Raw genomic sequence first — 22,804 nt, 5'->3', positions numbered from 1 at the left:
CTGACTTCCGATTTTCTCAAAGTTGCTAAGCTAGCCAGTAAGTAGCTGCGGTGAGCACGTTTGCAGTGTAACCGGCAGTGGACTGATACATTAAAGCGAGAAAGTGGTGAGTTGTATACCACCACAACCAGTCCTTGTCTTTCACCTCTGAATGATGCGGAGGCGTGGGTCCATGGCATGTAGCTATGAAAGGTGTAACAGGTAGCTAGTAATCTAGCTAAACCAGCTGTAGCTATTTAACTAGTTACGACCAGTAGCTAGCTAGTATAATGTCGAAACTGTGCTTGTTTTGTTTCAGATTGAAGATAATTGTAATCAAACCCGTTGAGCGTTTTACTCCACGTCGCCCATTTCTTTGTCTCAGCCATGGCAATGAGACAGACCCCTCTCACTTGCTCTGGACACACTAGACCAGTTGTGGACTTGGCATTTAGTGGAATAACACCCTATGGATATTTTCTGATAAGTGCATGCAAAGGTACGTTTTTCTGAAGTTACAATTTAAGCAACATAAGTGCTCATTCTTGTCAGAGTTATGTAGTTAGTGTTGATAAAACAAGTTTACTGGAGAACGGAGACCAAGTAGAGACTTTCGGACAAGGTGGATGATTGTATGATATAAGGCAGTTTATTCAGAGGTAAAGATATCTGAATTCTCGTGCACGGACGCGTTTCGTCAACCTCGTAGGGAGATATCTGAGAGCGCGCCCCTAACCATTGTGTGCTGACATTTTATACAATAAAATAAAGTAGGTTGATTCTAGTCGTTCCGATCTCCCCATTGGTCCTGATGAGTTGGTCGAGGTCATCTCCATTTCATTGGCTCTGAGTCAGGTTCTCTGTCTCCGGCCTAAGAGAAGGGGTTTTTTGTGTGTGTGTGCTTAACAATGATGATGTGTGTGTATGTGTGTGTATGTGTGTGTATGTGTGTGAGTGTGTGTATGTGTGTAAGTATGTGTGTGTATGTGTGTGTGTGTGTGTGTCCTCAGGAGATATCTCGTGAGTTTGGGAGGACTTGAGAGACTTATGGCCTGGGTGTTACTCATGGCCACCTGCTGATAAGGCCGACAGGATACAAGTCCTTGTGCATTGTATTAAGTCCCAAGGCCCCAACACAAGATGGGTTATGCACAAGATTTTAGTCAGACCAAGCTTTAACATAATATATTTACCACTACAAATCCCTCTCTTCACGTCTCCCAAGAGACGTGACCAAGTAACAGTAGAGAAGGAAAACTTAAGACGTGACACAAGCTAACAGTGTAATTGGCAAAATAGGGAAAACTTTATCAGAAGAGAAAGTTTTGAGTCCCCCTCTTCACGTCTCAAAAGAGACGTGACATAAACTAAGTAAAAAAGAAAAGGGAAACTTTCTCAAAGAGAAAGTTTTGAGTCCCCCTCTTCACGTCTCAAAAGAGACGTGACATAAACTAAGTAAAAAAGAAAAGGGAAACTTTCTCAAAGAGAAAGTTTTGAGTCCCCCTCTTCACGTCTCAAAAGAGACGTGACATAAACTAAGTAAAAGAAAGGGAAACTTTCTCAAAGAGAAAGTTTTGAGTCCCCCTCTTCACGTCTCAAAAGAGACGTGACATAAACTAAGTAAAAGAAAGGGAAACTTTCTCAAAGAGAAAGTTTTGAGTCCCCCTCTTCACGTCTCAAAAGAGACGTGACATAAACTAAGTAAAAGAAAAGGGAAACTTTCTCAAAGAGAAAGTTTTGAGTCCCCCTCTTCACGTCTCAAAAGAGACGTGACATAAACTAAGTAAAAAAGAAAAGGGAAACTTTCTCAAAGAGAAAGTTTTGAGTCCCCCTCTTCACGTCTCAAAAGAGACGTGACATAAACTAAGTAAAAAAAAAGGGAAACTTTCTCAAAGAGAAAGTTTTGAGTCCCCCTCTTCACGTCTCAAAAGAGACGTGACATAAACTAAGTAAAAAAGAAAAGGGAAACTTTCTCAAAGAGAAAGTTTTGAGTCCCCCTCTTCACGTCTCAAAAGAGACGTGACATAAACTAAGTAAAAGTTCTACCCTCATCCTCCTCGAAAGATAAAAAATCTCCTTCCCCAAGAAGAGGAAACATCTGGGAAGGGCTTGTTGGGTCAATGGCCTTAGTTATGAGCCTAGTGGTGAGTGAGCGAATGCATGGTATGCAACAGCACCCACACAAAACCAAAATGGCCGCAAACACCGAGATTGAAACCAAAATGGAGGACACCAGGGCTTTATATCTACCAAAAGCGTCCATCCAGGAATCCCACATGGAGGTGTCTACACCGGAATGGGATTTCATCTTACCATTAAGAGTCCTCAAGCCTTCCAAGGCGATAGTCAGGCTGCCATCAGGGGCTGTGTTATTGGGTATGAAAGTGCAGCACTGTTCGCCAAACATGGCGCATACACCTCCTTTCTCTGAGAGCAGCATATCTACTGCAATACGATTTTGGAAGGCCATCAAGCTGGTGGCAGCCAATTGGCCATGCACCGCCTCAAAACCTTGCTCGGTCCAATTGCCTAGTTTTTGGACATTAAAATGAACATAATTGATCCTGTCAACATTTTTATTAATAGTACACCACCAGCACAATGCTGATTCAAAACCGGCTGCAACCTGATCCACGAGTTTATACTCAACAGGCACCCCCCTAGGGATCCCTATGGCATCGATATAGGTGGGGTCCCATAGATCTTTTCTTGTCGATCTTTTGGATCGGGATGAATCCCAGTCCCTCTCTATTGGGGCCATCAGGTCCTTCACTTCCATAGGATAAACTGAAACAGGAAGGATCAGAGAGACAAGAGCACAAAGACCAGTAGCATGTCCGGGCAGGCGATCATACAGATGGTTTCCTCCACACCACCACCAGACATCAGCTCTAGACACAGACTGAAAGGGACCATTTGGATTATGGGTGTTATTACACCATTCATGAGGTAATGCTCCCAGCATTGGAGGGCCAAGGGACATATTAATACAAGCGAAATTAGCCCTGGCAACCCGAGAAGAAAACATTGGGCCCTTTCTAGTACTTATAACAATAGGGTACAACTTGTCCCATACAGAGCAGCTGGCAGTTGGGTTGTCATACTTCATAACAGAAAGAAGACATACGTCAGGTAAGGTAGCCGGTACAATGCGAAGGAGTGGACGGGCCCCCATACATACCACACAGCTCTGGTGGGTGGCCTTGGCCGCCTCCTCAGACAATAATAGCCAATTATTCGTAAGTCCCGAGACCCCTGTAGCTGTAAGGATAGCACCGTCAAGAGTGGGCGGTGGTGTAAGTAAAATAATAGAATTATTCTTATTACCATTTTCATTAATAGCCTGTGCTTTTGTGTTATTAATATGACAAATTCGAACGTTCCAATAGAATGGTGCAGTGGTACAGCTTACATAAGGAGCAAGTCTAAAGTCCTGGCAGCCTAATGCAATACCAGGATAGATAATAAATTTGAGTCCTTTAGAGTTTTTTGTGAAAGTCAAAAGTTTCCTCCAATATTTTCCTAATCTAGTAGAGGTGTAACTGGACCAGTCATAATTAGTCTCACATACTAAGTTTTTCCAAGTCCAATCACTATAGATGCCCCCCACTGTCATATACCAGTCCCAGTTACGGTAGTAGGTAAGTTCTCTGAAGTCTACCCACAACATTGTCGCAGTAGTGGTAACATTAAAGGGTATACATAATGTGGTGCTTCTAACCAATTGTCTGGGCCCACAGGAAAGGGTGTTAGAGACAACTTGTCGTTTATTTACGTGGTGGCTGTGGCTTACATTCTGATCTGGGCTCAATGTGTCGGAGTGCAGGTTGGTCGGACGTATGGTTGTGGCATCGATTGTGTCGTTAGGTTTACTAGTGGGTGTAATGGGTGTCTGTGTCATGTGCTGTACTGACCAGAGTATGATTCCTAGAGTAACCCCAATAGTTACAATCAGCAAAACAAAGAGTGGAGCAGAGCACCCCAGTCTCTCCCATGGTGGTCTGTCCCTCCTCTGTCTTTCCCCTCCAGTATCTGAAGATGGGAGTCTCCTCCACATATTCAGATAGTGTTGGTGTCAAGAATTTGATCCGAATTTAATGTGATTAAATCACTTCTGACTTCAGTCAGGGTTCTGGAAGGTGTTGGTGCTGGTGTACAATGTGTCAAGTGGTGCCAAGGTGCGCCTGATTTACCTTTGACCTGGACTGAGTGTGAAGTAACCTCCTTCACTTCGTACGGTCCAGTCCACCTGGGATCTTGCCACTTTCTCTTGTGAACCTTGATCCTTACCCAGTCGCCAACTTTTACCTTCAGCAGCGCCGGATCTCCCGTCAGCTCCCCCTCTTGGACCTTGTGAATCTGTTTGGAGAGAGCTGCAGAGAGTTCCGTTAGCTTTCTCACATATTCAGACATTACAATTTGTTGTACATCAAGGGCGGGCATATGACCTCCCTCCCTTGGTGGACCAGGCATGACTCTACCAGTCATAATCTCATGTGGAGAGAGATGGGTGCCTGCTCCTGGAGAGGCTCTCATGGCCATCAACGCCAGGGGCAGAGCTTCAACCCACGTCAACTTTGAACCTGCACATACCTTGGCTATCTTAGCCTTCAAAGTTTGATTGGCGCGTTCCACGAGGCCTTGAGATTGCGGCCGGTACACAGACCCAAACTTGTGCACAATGCCGAACCTCTCCTCCACCTGTCTCAGGTGTTGGTTACTGAAATGGGACCCGTTGTCGGATCGAATTTGTCTTGGAACCCCATACCTTGGTATGAGTTCAGTCTGCAGCCACTTAATAACTGACCTAGCATCCTCACGTGCTGTTGGTATTGCCTCAACCCATTTGGAGAATCGATCTACCATTACCAATAAGAACCTTTTCCCATTAGTTACATTATCAGCCCCCATGTCAGTGTAATCTATGCTAATGTCCTGAAAACATGCATTAGGTACTGGGTATGAACCCATGGGTGTTTGGAAAGGTTTCTTTGGGTTGTGGCTGCCACAAATGCTGCACTCATCACAAAACAAGTCTGTCATGTCCTTAATGTGTGGGTGCCACCAAATATGGGAAACCTTCTGTAAAGTTTTGAGTTTCCCTTCATGGGTGGGCCCATGAGCCTCCCGTATCAGCTCGGGGCAGAGATTAGCTGGGGCCACCAACCTGCCGTCATGGCATCTCCAAAGTTCATCAGGTCCTTTGGTGGCTCCCATCTGTCCCCATACCGAGTGCTCATACGGGCCCGCTGTGAATTGTAGTTCCTTTATGTGTTGGTCTGTGAGTTCTGTTCTAGCTGGTTGAGTCTGCAGCACCATCTGTCTTGGAGTGTAGCCCCCAGCTTTCTTGGCTGCTTTGTCAGCTGCGTCATTTCCCTCGCTGACTTTGTTCGTGAGTTGCTGATGTCCTTTGCACTTCATGATGGCCACCTGCTCAGGTAGTGAGACTGCTTTTATCAGTCTCTCCATTTGTGCCTTGTGTTTGATCGGAAGGTTTCCTGTTGTGGTGAAGTTACGTCTGACCCATTGTGGTCCATCTGTATGGACTGCTCCATGAGCATATGCTGAGTCAGTGTAGATGTTCACAGTCTTTCCTTCAGCCTTTTCCAGGGCTTGAGTCAAACCAATGATCTCAGCTAGTTGGGCTGAGGCAGGTTGTGGGATGATGTCTGATTCCAGGGTCACGTGTGACCCGTCTGGAAGCTGCTGTACCACTGCATATGCTGCTATGTTCCCTTCTTCTCCTCTATAGCAGCATCCATCGGTGTACAACCATAGATCAGGATTGGTAAGGGGTTCGTTTCCCAAGTCTGGGCGCAGTTTCAGTTCCTGTGCCGCCCTCTCTTCGCAGGAGTGTGCCAACCCTTCTTCTGCATTGAGTGCGTCTGCCATGTTTTTGTCGGTGTTGACAAAAGTAATGTGTGATTGGGTGCATTTATTCTGGATTTTGTTCTTTCTTTCAGCGCTGAACGTGAATTCCTTGCTCATCAGATATGCTGCAACCCCATGGTGCGTATGGATTTCCAATTTGTGGCACATTACCAGGTGGGCGGTTTTTTCAATAGCTTTTGCCACTGCAGCCACGTACCTGGAACATGTTGTCTGACCTGCTTCAATATGGTCCAACTTAGAGGAATGATACATCAGTACTCTTCTCTCCCCCTCTTGTTTCTGAAAAAGGATGGAAGAAGTGAACCCCTCCTTTTCAGAAACATCAAGATGAAATTTGTTTTTGTAGTCGGGTGCTGTCAGAGCTGCTGCCACCGAGAGATCGGTTTTTAGGAGAGCAAACGCTGTTGATGCTTCAGGTGTCCAGGTAAGTGAGGAGTGTAAGTTTCTTGGTCCTGCTTCTCTCACTATTTCTCTCAGTGGTTCAGTCCTGGATGTGTAGTCAGGGATGTGGGTACGGCTGTACCCTGTCAACCCCAGGAAGGACAACATGCCTGACACTGTGATGGGACGTGGATGATGGAGTATGGAATCTCGGTGGGATTTCGAGAGACCAGCACCTTCTCCTGAGATTTCTCTGCCAAGGAAAAGGACAGTTCTGCGACAGGACTGGACTTTGCTCATTTTGACCTTGTAGCCTTTGACAGCCAAGAAGTCAAGTAGGGTTTTTGTCATTTGTAGACAGAGATCAGATGTGGGAGCCCCCAGCAAAAGGTCGTCTACATATTGGATGAGTATCACTCCTTCAGGGATTTTCAATTCAGTCAGGTGTGTCTTCAAGATATGATTGAAGATTCCGGGAGAACACCTGTAACCCTGTGGAAGAACCGAATACGTATACTGTTGATGTTCATATGTGAAGGCAAAGAGAGGCTGTGAAGCCTCATCCAGTGGAATGCTGAAGAAGGCATTAGCCAGATCCACAACGGTGAAGTATTGGTGTTTTGGTGAGAGATTACTCAGTGTAATGTGAGGGTCAGGGACAGGTAGGTCAATGGGTGCAGTGACGTCGTTCACTGCTCGGAAGTCTTGTACCATCCGGTATGTTTCGCCTCCTGTTTTCAAGACTGGTAAGATTGGTGTGTTCCATGGAGACACAGTGCGATATATGACACGAGCTCCCAACAACCCATCTATGGTTGGTTTGATCCCCCTGGTCTGTTCAGGTTTCAGACGGTACTGTGTTCGGTAGATAGGAATTTGATCAGGGTTGAGTAAGGTGATGGTGACTGGTTCCACCTGTAGTTGTCCAACATCAAATGGGGTGTGTGTCCATATGCCTTCATCAATGGTGGAAAGCAGTGCTTGTGATGAGGGGTGGTCTGTGTAAGGTTTACCATGGTGTCTTGGGAGAGTCAAACGTTCAGGAAGGCAATGTTCCTCTGTGTCAACTGTCATAAACCTCCACATGTTCTCAGTGGTGGCTTTGGTTATTCCTGGAGTTTGGGTGGGTTCCCACTGGAGTTTGGATGCTCTTCTGATCATAGGCCCAAGGCTCCTTGCTTCAAAACCATTTCCAACTGCCAGTGTAACATGGGGAGCAGATTCTTCGCCCAGTAGGTACCAGGATTTCAAATGGGAAGGTAGGATAACCGGAGCAGCCACTCCTTCTTGTCCACACACTATGGTACAACATCTGATTGTTGGTGTCAGGTGCATCATGTTTTCATCCCAGTCTTCGGTATATGGGTTGACATCATTATCAGTCACATTAAGTGTACAGTGGATTTCAGCTTGAGGAGTCTTGTATGGGTGAAATGTGTAAATGAGTTGTCTCAGCTGGTTGAACTTGAATTGAACCTCAGGGGTTCCTCGGCCGGATTCGATGCACTTCAACCAGTATATTTCTTGGGTCAGGGAGAGCACTGGGGTTGGGATGATGGGTAGCATCAGCACCCTAGCTGGATGAACTGGTGTGGAGGTAATGGGATCAATGGAAACCTCCACACCCTTTTCGGTAAGGTAGATTGAACATTTCAGTTTGCACAATAGGTCCCTTCCCAATAGGTTGATTGGACAGTTGGGACAATATAGGAATTGATGTTTCAAATTGGAAGGGCCCCATTGGAAGAGCAATGGTATGGTCTTGTTTTGTGCTTCGGGTGTTCCTGATACCCCCACCACCTGTATTGATTCCGAAGAGAGTGGTTGACGAGATCTTATGGCAGAGTACGTACATCCTGTATCTACCAAAAATTGGTGGGTAACTCCCTCCACTTCACACATGACAGTTGGTTCAGTATGAAGTGGAAAATGCTGACCCCCATTCCCGTTCTGTGGTGGTGGGCAGCTTCAGGGCCAGGGAGGATATTCGGTCTGACATGCCCTGGAAGGTAGGGAGCTGGCTGCTGGTTAGGCTGTTGGTTTGGGTCTTGTTGTGGGTGGTTATATGCTGGTAGGGCAGCATGTGGCTGGTACATCGGTCTTGGGCCTCCTCTTGATCTGAAGGCATAACCTCTACCCCTGTTTGCCAGCCAGTGTTGCTGTTGCGGACTAGGTGGTAATGGACACCATCTGACAGAGTGGCCATATTGATGACAATTGTAACAGGCCCCCCTATTACCTTGTGGCCTTGGCTGTCCCCATTGAGTCTGGTATGGTGCCACCGGTGGCTGATATGGTGGAGTTGGTGCTTGATAGTATGGCTGAGGCACCATTCCGATCGTTGGGAGTGTTGTTGGAGGCGGCTGTTGTGTTTGTATCATTTGTGAGACAGTTTTTTCAATTATTTGAGAAATGTCAGGTTGGTCTTCAGCCACCATCTGTTTCTTTGGCTTATCTCCCTTCTGTGCCTCTTTCAGTTGTAGTTTGAGCAGCTGCACCCTGCAGGGATTGGACATGTGTTTCCGCCCCTCCCTTGTCTTTATTGTATTGGGTGATGTGATGATGGACATGGGAGTTAAACTGCGCCCTAGGGAGTGCCATTAATCCCACAGTTCCCCTTAGTTTGGTTCGAACGTCACTTGGGGTCCCGCTCACCACCATCTCTTTCCACATGCTGTACGTGGTGTCGGAGTGATCATATGGTTCGTCATGGACCGTTCTCCAAGTGGTTTTGGCCCTGTCCAGGTAGGCAGCTGGCTGTTCCCCAGGGCCGATGGTAAAAGAGGTCAGTGTTGCATGGTTTCGTTCTGTAGGATATGCCCTCCTCAGAACTTCCCACAACACAGTTCTATAGACTTCCGGTGGCGTCACACCTCCGCTCTTTTCCAGACCTGCCTCTCTTATCAGTACCGTCATGGTGGTGTGATCTGTGGCCCTGGCCAAGAGTGCCTTCATGTCTGCCAGAGCAAGCCTAAACCCAGATGTAAGGGTTTGAAGTTGCAACAGCCAAGCAGACGCTCCACCATGGAGGCTGGGCATCTGATCCATCAGGGCGGTCAGGTCAGTCATCTTCCAGGGTTGGTATTCTTCATGTTGTTGGTCTGCTGTTGGTCTAAGTGGCATTTGGGAGTTCAATCCCCTTTCTCTAAGTCTGGCAGATTTTCTGATGGGTTCATGCAAGTCAACAACTTCCCCCACCATCACCCCTTTCAAGGCCCAGGTCTTCCCCTTCTCTGCTTCTTCTAATATGGTTGTGTTATGTGACGCCTGTCCCTGACACGCATCCCACTCATCCTCATAGGTTTTTTCTTCCTTCCTTTGTTCTCCTTCATCATCCTCACTTGGTTGGTCCCGGATTGAGACCCCCGTGAGCTTCTTAATGAGCCAGACCCTATCGACCCCCCAAAGCTCATTGTCCCCTGCACCCCCCTTCTGTCATGGATTGGGTACTTCCCCTTTCTCTTTCGACAAACCATTCTGAGAGTCTGGGTTTAGGCTGATTGGGTGCAGCTGCTTGTCTTAGGCCAGATGCTCCCCCTTTCCTGTATAGATCTGATGGTTGGTTTGGAGTCATCATTACCAGGGACTCTGGGTTGGAACCCCCTCTTGTGGGACTGGGTCTGGGTTGGGTTCCGCTGGCCGGGTGTGGCTCCTCTCGTCCTTGTGGCTCGCTGTTGGCTCGGACTTCCAGACAGTGAAGTACTCCTTGCCCTACGCTTAGTGCCATGTTCCCCTCTAGGTGTCCTCCTTGCACCACGAACACAGGCGCTTGTACCACTGCAGGACTTAGGAATGGGTTATAAGGGTTAGTTGGAGGAGTGTGTGTGTATGCAGGTGGTATGCTCTTCGCTTCCTGTGGCAGGGTCGGATACAGTGGTGCTGAGGGCGCTGGTATGTCACTCATGGACTGTGTCCCCACTATTGGTGTTGTCTCAGTTGTGGGTTCAATCACCACACCCATCATGTCTGGTTTCTTGTATGGGTGTGCTCGTCGTATTTCCTCAATTGCCCACGTACCTATCCTTAGCTCAGCCTCTGCTCTCTCTCTGTGTTTAGTCCCTTCCTTCTTGAATAAGTGAGACTTATTCCTTACCAATTCACTTTCCGTTCCTTCCCTCACTGCCTCCCCTAGCTCTTTCTCCATAGAGGTGAGTTGCCCTTTAGACGGGGCACCCCCGCTAAAGTAACCTGCCTGTGTCCATTTGAGTTTCACTCCCTCCCACACTTTATTCACTGTCTTATACTGTTCTTTCCCTCCCGCTCTATCCTGTATTTTTTGATCTAGATATTCATTAAACTTGAGTTTTGGGACGGTAGTGGTTGCCATGGTTATACAGTTTTTTTTTTTTTTTTTTTGACTATCTTGGTGCACTTAGCCCGTCACTGGCCGAAACCAGCAATGTATTCTTGGCGCTGACTCAGACTTATCTCTGATGTCCCACCCTCGTACACAAAGAATTTTTTCAATAATTTATTATTAGGAATTATTTTGCAAAAGGTACTATTGTTTTTCAGTTATTCGAGCTATTGTATATCTTCCCAAAAGGTATCAGAACCGCCCTTTTGGAACAATACACTAACAAACCCGAGCGCTCCCAAAACAATCATCAATTTAATCCCAGGAATTATTTTGCAAAAGTTATTATTGTCTTTCAGGTACTCGAGCTATTATATACTTTCCCAAAAGGTATCAGAATCGCCCTTTTGGAAGAATACATTAACAAACCCAAGCGCTCCCAAAATAATTATCAATTTAATTTTGGGAATTATTTAGCAAAAGTTATTATTGTTTTTCAGTTATTCGAGTTATTATATATTTTCCCAAAAGGTATCAGAATCGCCCTTTTGGAAGAATATATTAGCAAACTCGAGCGCTCCTAGAATAATTACCAATTTAATTTTGGGAATTATTTTGCAAAAGTTATTATTGTTTTTCAGTTATTCGAGTTATTATATATTTTCCCAAAAGGTATCAGAATCGCCCTTTTGGAAGAATATATTAGCAAACTCGAGCGCTCCTAGAATAATTACCAATTTAATTTTGGGAATTATTTTGCAAAAGTTATTATTGTTTTTCAGTTATTCGAGTTATTATATATTTTCCCAAAAGGTATCAGAATCGCCCTTTTGGAAGAATATATTAGCAAACTCGAGCGCTCCCAAAATAATTACCAATCCAATTTTAGGAGCTAAGGAAATACCAACTTCTACAAGAGGGAAAAAAGTTCAAGTCAGCTTTTAGCTCAGCGGCTACATAACAAGCAAATAGGACTCCGTGGTCCTCTTAAAAGTTATCAACTAGTTAGTCTCATGAAACGGCCAATCTTACACAACATTCAGGTTATCATTTCAACAATTACATTTTCATTACATATCAGCATCAACACACGACCAATCTTACACAACATTCAGGTTATCATTTCAACAATTACATTTTCATTACATATCAACATCAACACACGAATTCAGTTTGAGTTCCTCACAGTACAAATAGTTGAGTGCCACGTCAACCAAAATGCCCGACTATTTGAACTTGTATTTTTTTATTATTTTTTCGATTCTCCTCATAGGAGACTTCCAGTAGTTTAAACCATTCAACTGGCGTCTAGTCGGGAGAACCTTTTCTGGACTTGGATTCTCACGGAATTAACTCAACCCGACTATCTGAATCTTTTTATCAAGTCACCAGATCCTTCTCTTGTGGATCAAATAAAATGGTCCATCGCTTGTGGGCCAAAAACTGTAATAGGCTTCTCACTAGAAAGCCACATTTCAACAGGAAATAAAAGTCGGTCCGTCTCTTGTGAACCCCTGTAACTAGACTGCTCTCTAGACAGTCACATTTCAACAGGAAAAAGACTAAAACATTCAGATATCTTTACATATGTGCCTTTGAGTCATAATAGATATGTTATAAATGTCACAGTAATCCATACTCACGCCCAGTACTACTGATCAAAATTTGGGTTTATCCTACAATACAATATGCAGATTTAGTTTTAACAGGTTCTGCTTACCTTTGTATTGACGGCCGTCTAGATCAGTTTCCTGAGGCGAGCTGGATTCCCGGCTGCTCCTGCGGACAGGTCACCCGTCCTTTCAGATCCGTCTCTTACTTGTCTCCTGTCTCTATCAACTTTTATGGGCCGAATTCAGAGTTAGAAAAACCATCCTCTTGCTACCAAGTTTGTTGATAAAACAAGTTTACTGGAGAACGGAGACCAAGTAGAGACTTTCGGACAAGGTGGATGATTGTATGATATAAGGCAGTTTATTCAGAGGTAAAGATATCTGAATTCTCGTGCACGGACGCGTTTCGTCAACCTCGTAGGGAGATATCTGAGAGCGCGCCCCTAACCATTGTGTGCTGACATTTTATACAATAAAATAAAGTAGGTTGATTCTAGTCGTTCCGATCTCCCCATTGGTCCTGATGAGTTGGTCGAGGTCATCTCCATTTCATTGGCTCTGAGTCAGGTTCTCTGTCTCCGGCCTAAGAGAAGGGGGTTTTTGTGTGTGTGTGCTTAACAATGATGATGTGTGTGTATGTGTGTGTATGTGTGTGTATGTGTGTGAGTGTGTGTATGTGTGTAAGTATGTGTGTGTATGTGTGTGTGTGTGTGTGTCCTCAGGAGATATCTCGTGAGTTTGGGAGGACTTGAGAGACTTATGGCCTGGGTGTTACTCATGGCCACCTGCTGATAAGGCCGACAGGATACAAGTCCTTGTGCATTGTATTAAGTCCCAAGGCCCCAACACAAGATGGGTTATGCACAAGATTTTAGTCAGACCAAGCTTTAACATAATATATTTACCACTACATTAGCTAGTAAGTCATTTTACAGCCTTCTACTCCCTGTAGATGGCAAACCCATGTTGCGACAAGGGGACACTGGGGACTGGATTGGGACGTTCCTAGGTCACAAGGGAGCTGTTTGGGGAGCCACTCTGAACAATGATGCCACAAAGGCAGCAACCGCAGCAGCAGATTTTACAGCGTGGGTTTGACCACTCATTATATTAGACTAATGGCGCACATTACCTTAACATTTTGCACCTTTTGAAAATCACCATCCCTGTTAAACGCATTTGTTTTTGAAAGATGATTTTCTCTCCCCCCATCAGTAAAGTGTGGGATGCAGTGTCAGGAGATGAAGTCCTCACCCTGGCACACAAGCACATTGTCAAATCTGTGAACTTCACACTGGTAAGAAGATACAAACTATTTGAGTTTGAACATAGTGTGGACTGTGGAAGCTTTAGTCATAGTTGTGATATCCTTTTCCTGTTTCTCTGAAATCCCTAGGACAGTAATCACCTGTTGACGGGGGGAAATGATAAGATGTTGCGCATTTTTGACATGAGCAAGCCAGATGCAGGTGAGTTGTTATTATTATGAGTATCTTTCATGAATGTAGCTTTACTCAGTAAACTGATTGTGTGGAGTGTATTTTATTTCAATATTATGTGTGTCCACCTGTGCATTTTGCAGAGCCACAAGAGATTGCAGGCCACCGTGGTGCCATAAAGAAAGCTTTGTGGTGCAACAATGATAAACAAATGTTATCTGCTGCAGATGACAAAACTATACGGTGAGAAGTATAGCTTTGCATTTGATAACAGTACTGTATGGGGGGGGGAAATGATCAATAATAGTAAGGTATGGGATAATGTATTTACCAATAAATGGTGTTGATGCTTGATGTCATGGTGGTGCTGTGTCCAGGCTTTGGGACAGGAGCAGTACGGAGGTGGTGAAGAGCCTGTCCTTCGAGGCGTCGGTCAGCAGCATGGAGTACATGCCTGAGGGAGAAATTCTGGTCGTCACTTACGGCAAGACCATCGCTTTCTACAACGCCCTCAGGTATGGCACACAACCATCAGCCTTAGAAAAACTATATTGCACTAAACCCTAAAATGCTTCTATTTAGTTGAATCGGCTATTGTGAAGGACAGACAGTAAAACAGTATTGTGAGCAGTCATATTACAGTATGTCTGCTGTTAATCAAACCCATTGTCTAAAAATGTACAGTGGATGGAGATGGAGAGTATGAGATTGTCTACAACTTGTCTGAGCTGATGACAAAAATGCAATGTTTCCAGCCTTGACCTGATCAAAACCGTTGACGCTCCTGCCTCCATTCACTCTGCCTCACTTCACCCAGACAAGGACTTCTTTGTTGCCGGTGGAGATGATTTTAAAATCTACAAATATGACTACAGCACTAAGGAGGAACTAGGTAAATCCAACCCCAAAGAGCTACAAGGTTTTCTTAGATTGCGTCTTTGTATTTTTCCTCATTTCCTTTGAGGTGTGTATGTATAAATGTGTACACTGGGTGTACAAAACATTAAGAACTCTTTCCATGACAGACTGACCAGGTGAATCCAGGTGAAAGCAATGATCCCTTATTGATGTCACTTGTTAAATCCACTTCAATCGGTGAAGGGGAGGAGACGGGTTAAAGAAGGATTTTTAAGCCTTGAGACATGTACAGTGGGGAGAACAAGTATTTGATACACTGCCGATTTTGCAGGTTTTCCTACTTACAAAGCATGTAGAGGTCTGTAATTTTTATCATAGGTACACTTCAACTGTGAGAGACGGAATCTAAAACAAAAATCTAGAAAATCACATTGTATGATTTTTAAGTAATTAATTTGCATTTTATTGCATGACATAAGTATTTGATCACCTACCAACCAGTAAGAATTCCGGCTCTCACAGACCTGTTCGTTTTTTCTTTAAGAAGCCCTCCTGTTCTCCACTCATTACCTGTATTAACTGCACCTGTTTGAACTCGTTACCTGTATAAAAGACACCTGTCCACACACTCAATCAAACAGACTCCAACCTCTCCACAATGGCCAAGACCAGAGAGATGTGTAAGGACATCAGGGATAAAAGTGTAGACCTGCACAAGGCTGGGATGGGCTACAGGACAATAGGCAAGCAGCTTGGTGAGAAGGCAACAACTGTTGGCGCAATTATTAGAAAATGGAAGAAGTTCAAGATGACGGTCAATCACCCTCGGTCTGGGGCTCCATGCAAGAGCTCACCTCGTGGGGCATCAATGATCATGAGGAAGGTGAGGGATCAGCCCAGAACTACACGGCAGGACCTGGTCAATGACCTGAAGAGAGCTGGGACCACAGTCTCAAAGAAAAGCATTAGTAACACACTACGCCGTCATGGATTAAAATCCTGCAGCGCATGCAAGGTCCCCCTGCTCAAGCCAGCGCATGTCCAGGCCCGTCTGAAGTTTGCCAATGACCATCTGGATGATCCAGAGGAGGAATGGGAGGTCATGTGGTCTGATGAGACAAAAATAGAGCTTTTTGGTCTAAACTCCACTCGCCGTGTTTGGAAGAAGAAGAAGGATGAGTACAACCCCAAGAACACCATCCCAACCGTGAAGCATGGAGGTGGAAACATCATTCTTTGGGGATGCTTTTCTGCAAAGGGGACAGGACGACTGCACCGTATTGAGGGGAGGATGGATGGGGCCATGTATCGCGAGATCTTGGCCAACAACCTCTTTCCCTCAGTAAGAGCATTGAAGATGTGTCGTGGCTGGGTCTTCCAGCATGACAACGACCCAAAACATACAGCCAGGGCAACTAAGGAGTGGCTCCATAAGAAGCATCTCAAGGTCCTGGAGTGGCCTAGCCAGTCTCCAGACCTGAACCCAATAGAAAATCTTTGGAGGGAGCTGAAAGTCCGTATTGCCCAGTGACAGCCCCGAAACCTGAAGGATCTGGAGAAGGTATGGAGGAGTGGGCCAAAATCCCTGCTGCAGTGTGTGCAAACCTGGTCAAGACCTACAGGAAACGTATGATCTCTGTAATTGCAAACAAAGGTTTCTGTACCAAATATTAAGTTCTGCTTTTCTGATGTATCAAATACTTATGTCATGCAATAAAATGCAAATTAATTACTTAAAAATCATACAATGTGATTTTCTAGATTTTTGTTTTAGATTCCGTCTCTCACAGTTGAAGTGTACCTGTGATAAAAATGACAGACCTCTACATGCTTTGTAAGTAGGAAAACCTGCAAAATCGGCAGTGTATCAAATACTTGTTCTCCCCACTGTATGTGTGCCATTCAGAGGGTGAATGGGCAAGACAAAAGATGTGTGCCTTCGAACGGGGTATGGAAGTAGGTGCAAGGCGCAACGGTTGTGTCAAGAACTGCAATGCTGCTGGGTTTTTCATGCTCAAGTTTCCCATGTGTATCAAGAATGGTCCACCACCCAAAGGACATCCAGCCAACTTGACAACTGTGGGAAGCATTAGTCAACATTGGCCAGTATCCCTGTAGAACGCTTTCAACACCTTGTAGAGTCCACGCCCCGACAAATTGAGGCTGTTCTGAAAGCAAGAGGGGGATATTAAGGTGTTAGTGTGTGTATATATGTATGTATACAGTGAGGGGAAAAAAGTATTTGATCCCCTGCTGATTTTGTACGTTTGCCCACTGACAAAGAAATGATCCGTCTATAATTTTAATGGTAGGTTTATTTGAACAGTGAGAGACAGAATAACAACAAAAAAATCCAGAAAAACATGTCAAATGTTATTTCCCTCATTAAAATGCAAATCAATTTATAAGTATTTGACCCCCTCTCAATTAGAAAGATTTCTGGCTCCCAGGTGTCTTTTATACAGGTAACAAGCTGAGATTAGGAGCACACTCTTAAAGGGAGTGCTCCTAATCTCAGTTTGTTACCTGTATAAAAGACACCTGTCCACAGAAGCAATCAATTATTCAGATTCCAAACTCTCCGCCAAGGCCAAAGAGCTCTCCAAGGATGTCAGGGACAAGATTGTAGACCTACACAAGGCTGGAATGGGCTACAAGACCATCGCCAAGCAGCTTGGTGAGAAGGTGACAACAGTTGGTACGATTATTCGCAAATGGAAGAAACGCAAAATAACTGTCAATCTCCCTCGGCCTGGGGCTCCATGCAAGATCTCACCTCGTGGAGTTGCAATGATCATGAGAACGGTGAGGAATCAGCCCAGAACTACATGGGAGGATCTTGTCATTGATCTCAAGGCAGCTGGGACCATAGTCCCCAAGAAAACAATTGGTAACACACTATGCCGTGAAGGACTGAAATCCTGCAGCGCCCGCAAGGTCCCCCTGCTCAAGAAAGCCCATATACAGGGCCGTCTGAAGTTTGCCAATGAACATCTGAATGATTCAGAGGAGAACTGGGTGAAAGTGTTGTGGTCAGATGAGACCAAAATCGAGCTCTTTGGTATCAACTCAACTCGCTGTGTTTGGAAGAGGAGGAATGCTGCCTATGACCCCAAGAACACCATCCCCACCGTCAAACATGGAGGTGGAAACATTATGCTTTAGGGGTGTTTTTCTGCCAAGGGGACAGGACAACTTCACTGCATCAAAGGGACGATGGACGGGGCCATGTACCGTCAAATCTTGGGTGAGAACCTCCTTCCCTCAGCCAGGGCATTGAAAATGGGTCGTGGATGGGTATTCCAGCATGACAATGACCCAAAACACACAGCCAAGGCAACAAAAGAGTGGCTCAAGAAGAAGCACAGTAAGGTCCTGGAGTGGCCTAGCCAGTCTCCAGACCTTAATCCCATAGAAAATATGTGGAGGGAGCTGAAGGTTTGAGTTGCCTCGAAACCTTAATGACTTGGAGAAGATCTGCAAAGAGGAGTTGAACAAAATCCCTCCTGAGATGTGTGCAAACCTGGTGGCCAACTACAAGAAATGTCTGACCTCTGTGATTGCCAACAAGGGTTTTGCCACCAAGTACTAAGTCATGTTTTGCAGAGGGGTCAAACACTTATTTCCCTCATTAAAATGCAAATCAATTCATATTTTTTTTTACATGCGTTCTTCTGGATTTTTTTGTTGTTATTCTGTCTCTCACTGTTCAAATAACCCTACCATTAAAATTATAGACTGATCATGTCTTTGTCAGTGGGCAAACGTACAAAATCAGCAGGGGATCAAATACTTTTTTTTCCCCCTCACTGTACACAAAATAGTCCAAATTGGTGAAGTGAAATGAAAAAAATTACTTGTGCTGCAAGTCTCTTGGGGTAAAAATGGTGCGTGCATACGTATTCACCCCCCTTTGCTATGAAGCCCCTAAATAAGATCTGGTGCAACCAATTACCTTCAGAAGTCACATAATTAGTTAAAGTCCACCTGTGTGCAATCTAAGTGTCACATGATCTGTCACACGATCTCAGTATGTATACACCTGTTCTGAAAGGCCCCAGAGTCTGCAACACCACTAAGCAAGGGGTACCATGAAGACCAAGGAGCTCTCCAAACAGGTCAGGGACAAAGTTGTGGAGAAGTACAGATCAGGGTTGGGTTATAAAAAAATATCCAAAACTTTGAACATCCCACGGAGCACCATTAAATCCATTATTTAAAAAAATGGAAAGAATATAGCACCACAACAAACCTGCCAAGAGAGGGCCGCCCACCAAAACACATGGACCAGGCAAGGAGAGCATTAATCAGAGAGGCAACAGAGACCAAAGATAACCCTGAAGGAGCTGCAAAGCTCCACAGGAGAGATTGGAGTATCTGTCCATAGGACCACTTTAAGCCGTACACTCCACAGAGCTGGGCTTTACGGAAGAGTGGCCAGAAAAAAGCCATTGCTTAAAGAAAAAAATTACCAAACACGTTTGGTGTTCGCCAAAAGGCATGTGGGAGACTCCCCAAACATATGGAAGAAGGTACTCTGGTCAGATGAGACTAAAATTGAGCTTTTTGGCCATCAAGAAAAACACTATGTCTGGCGCAAACCCAACACCTCTCATCACCCCGAGAACACCATCCCCACAGTGAAGCGTGGTGGCAGCATCATGCTGTGGGGATGTTTTTCAATCGGCAGGGACTGGGAAACTGGTCAGAATTGAAGGAATGATGGATGGCACTAAATACAGGGTAATTCTTGAGGGAAACCTGTTTTGAGACTGGGATGGAGGTTCAGCTTCCAGCAGGACAATGACCCTAAGCATACTGCTAAAGCAACACTCGAGTGGTTTAAAGGGAAACATTACATTTCTTGGAATGGCCTAGTCAAAGCCCAGACCTCAATCCAATTGAGAATCTGTGGTATGACTTAAAGATTGCTGTACACCAGCGGAACCCATCCAACTTGAAGGAGCTGGAGCAGTTTTGCCTTGAAGAATGAGCAAAAATCCCAGTGGCTAGATGTGCCAAGCTTATAGAGACATACCCCAAGAGACTTGCAGCTGTAATTGCTGCAAAAGGTGGCTCTACAAAGTATTGACTTTGGGGGGGTTGAATAGTTATGCACGCTCAAGTTCAGTTTTTTTGTCTTATTTCTTGTATGTTTCACAAGAAAAAATATTTTGCATCTTCAAAGTGGTAGGCATGTTGTGTAAATGAAATGATACAAACCCCCCAAAAATCCATTTTAATTCCAGGTTGTAAGGCAACAAAATAGGAAAAATGCCAAGGGGGGTGAATACTTTCGCAAGCCACTGTACCTTGTCACAACACAACTGATTGGCTCAAACGCATTAAGGAAAGAAATTCCACAAATTAACTTTTAAGAAGGCATACCTGTTAATTGAAGTGCATTCCAGGTGACTACCTCATGAAGCTGGTTGAGAGAATGCCAAGAGTGTGCAAAGCTGTCAAGGCAAAGGGTGGCTATTTTGAAGAATCTCAAATATAAGATTTATTTGTTTAACCCTTTTTTGGTTACATGATTCCATATGTGTTATTTCATAGTTTGTTATCACTTATTCTACAATGTAAAAAATAGTAAAAATAAAGTAAAACCCTTGAACGAGTAGGTGTCAACTTTTGACTGGTAGTGTATATTCACATATACAGTGAGGGGAAAAAAGTATTTGATCCCCTGCTGATTTTGTACGTTTGCCCACTGACAAAGACATGATCAGTCTATAATTTTAATGGTAGGTTTATTTGAACAGTGAGAGACAGAATAACAACAAAATCCAGAAAAATGCATGTAAAAAATGATATAAATTGATTTGCATTTTAATAAGGGAAATAAGTATTTGACCCCTCTGCAAAACATGACTTAGTACTTGTTGGCAATCAGAGGTCAGACGTTTTTGTAGTTGGCCACCAGGTTTGCACACATCTCAGGAGGGATTTTGTCCCACTCCTCTTTTCAGATCTTCTCCAAGTCATTAAGGTTTTGAGCCTGACGTTTGGCAACTCGAACCTTCAGCTCCCTCCACAGATTTTCTATGGGATTAAGGTCTGGAGACTGGCTAGGCCACTCCAGGACCTTAATGTGCTTCTTCTTGAGCCACTCCTTGGCCATGTGTTTTGGGTCATTGTCATGCTGGAATATCCATCCACGACCCATTTTCAATGCCCTGGCTGAGGGTACAGTACATGGCCCCGTCCATCGTCCCTTTGATGCAGTGAAGTTGTCCTGTCCCCTTTGCAGAAAAACACCCCCAAAGCATAATGTTTCCACCTCCATGTTTGAAGGTGGGGATGGTGTTCTTGGGGTCATAGGCAGCATTCCTCCTCCTCCAAACAAGGCGAGTTGAGTTGATGCCAAAGAGCTTGATTTTGGTTTCATCTGACCACAACACTTTCACCCAGTTCTCCTCTGAATCATTCAGATGTTCATTGGCAAACTTCAGATGGGCCTGTATATGTGCTTTCTTGAGCAGGGGGACTTGCGGGCGCTGCAGGATTTCAGTCCTTCATGGCGTAGTGTGTTACCAATTGTTTTCTTGGTGACTATGGTCCCAGCTGCCTTGAGATCATTGACAAGATCCTCCCGTGTAGTTCTGGGCTGATTCCTCACCGTTCTCATGATCATTGCAACTCCACAAGGTGAGATCTTGCATGGAGCCCTAGGCCGAGGGAGATTGACAGGTCTTTTGTGTTTCTTCCATTTGCGAATAATCGCACCAACGGTTGTCAACTTCTCACCAAGCTGCTTGGCGATGGTCTTGTAGCCCATTCCAGCCTTGTGTAGGTCTACAATCTTGTCCCTGACATCCTTGGAGAGCTTGGAATCTGATTGATTGCTTCTGTGGACAGGTGTCTTTTATACAGGTAACAAATTGAGATTAGGAGCACTCCCTTTAAGAGTGTGCTCCTAATCTCAGCTCGTTACATGTATAAAAGACACCTGGGAGCCAGAAATCTTTCTGATTGAGAGGGGGTCAAATACTTATTTCCCTCATTAAAATGCAAATCAATTTATAACATTTTTGACATGAATTTATCTGGATTTTGTTGTTATTCTCTCTCACTGTTCAAATAAACCTACCATTAAAATGATAGACTGATCATTTCTTTGTCAGTGGGCAAATGTACAAAATCAGCAGGGGATCAAATACTTTTTTTCCTCACTGTACATATATATATATATATATTGCGCTGCATGAGGCAAATGGTGGTCACACCAGATACTGGCTTGTTTTCTGATCAACCCCCCCCCTACCGTTTTAAAATATCTTAATTCCCAGTCATGTGAAATCCATAGATTAGGGCCTAACACATTTTTTAATTGATTGATTTCCTTATATGAACTGTAACTCAGTAAAGTCTTTGTTGCATTTATATTTTTGTTCAGTATGTGTGTATATATACACCCACTCATTGTGACTAGTTAAAATGTTCATATGAATCAATGTCTTTGAAGTCAAGCGTCTCACCTTGAGAAAAACTTCAATGGAATCTTCCATCTCTCTCCTTTGTGTAGAGTCATATAAGGGCCACTTTGGGCCGGTCCATTGTGTTCACTTTAGTCCAGACGGGGAGCTCTATGCCAGCGGCTCAGAGGATGGAACACTCCGCCTGTGGCAGACAGCCGTGGGTAAAACCTACGGCCTGTGGAAATGCGTGCTGCCAGGTGAGGGGGGGCAGACAATAAATCTGTCCCTGTGGTCCATTTCAATTGGATGTCATTCCAGAAATATGAAGTAGCTAGCATTTAGACTAATTTGTTTTCTAATAAAAATTCAGTAAAAAAAATACTGATTAGAATTATTTGTTGGTTCACAGAGGAGCTGATCTCAGACAACTGTGATGTCTCCTACCCAGCTACACCTGAAATAAAGGCCTGAGGTCCAGGACCCAACAACAGAGTTCCTCCAAGAGGAGGGAGGAGCCAGTTGGTCTACACACAACTTCTGGCAGGGTCCCTATCCACTATCCCTAAATTGGGACTAATGTGGGGAAGAGATTAACTTTGAGTCCTAACACACACGCTATGTCTGTCAGTGCTCATCCTATTGCAGATTTTACTCAATTTTGACGATGTGACCATGCAGCCTGATCTGGTTTTTCCATTAGGAAGTATTTGGGCTTTATTTGCCAAGCATCAGATGTTAGTTTTTATCAATAGTATATGGGAGAGATGTTAACATTGAGAAAATACATCTTAGTACTTTGCCTCTTTATTCCTATTTTGCAAGTGTTGCAGCCATTTCATTGTTAAATTAAAGAATGTTAACATGCTGTCTCTATGGAACCATTCATGGTGCAAACTGAAAACTAAACAGTCACAAACCAGAATG

The 22,804-nt window shown here is 44.4% G+C and overlaps 1 protein-coding gene across 3 annotated transcripts; it reads left to right on the top strand.

Moving 5' to 3' along the window:
* Positions 1–22,749, top strand: LOC121532229 (serine-threonine kinase receptor-associated protein). Of its 3 annotated transcripts, none has more exons than XM_041838048.2 (10): positions 1–106; positions 299–478; positions 13,115–13,250; positions 13,378–13,459; positions 13,559–13,631; positions 13,745–13,844; positions 13,979–14,116; positions 14,357–14,493; positions 21,988–22,137; positions 22,290–22,749. In XM_041838048.2, the coding sequence occupies exons 2-10, from the start codon at positions 367–369 to the stop codon at positions 22,349–22,351; spliced, it is 990 nt and encodes a 329-aa protein (XP_041693982.1). In that variant the 5' UTR covers positions 1–106; positions 299–366; the 3' UTR covers positions 22,352–22,749. The 3 variants fall into 3 exon arrangements, with proteins under 3 accessions (XP_041693982.1, XP_041693984.1, XP_041693983.1); XM_041838049.2 differs by lacking the exon at positions 1–106 and adding an exon at positions 111–201; XM_041838050.2 differs by lacking the exon at positions 299–478 and having other exon boundaries at positions 7–106.
* The last annotated feature ends 55 nt before the right edge of the window (positions 22,750–22,804 follow it).

The sequence above is a fragment of the Coregonus clupeaformis genome, chromosome 19 (assembly GCF_020615455.1).
Source record: "Coregonus clupeaformis isolate EN_2021a chromosome 19, ASM2061545v1, whole genome shotgun sequence".
NCBI lineage: Eukaryota > Metazoa > Chordata > Actinopteri > Salmoniformes > Salmonidae > Coregonus > Coregonus clupeaformis.
Note: the sequence above shows the minus strand (reverse complement) of the source record. Positions and strands in the feature narration are given on the sequence as shown.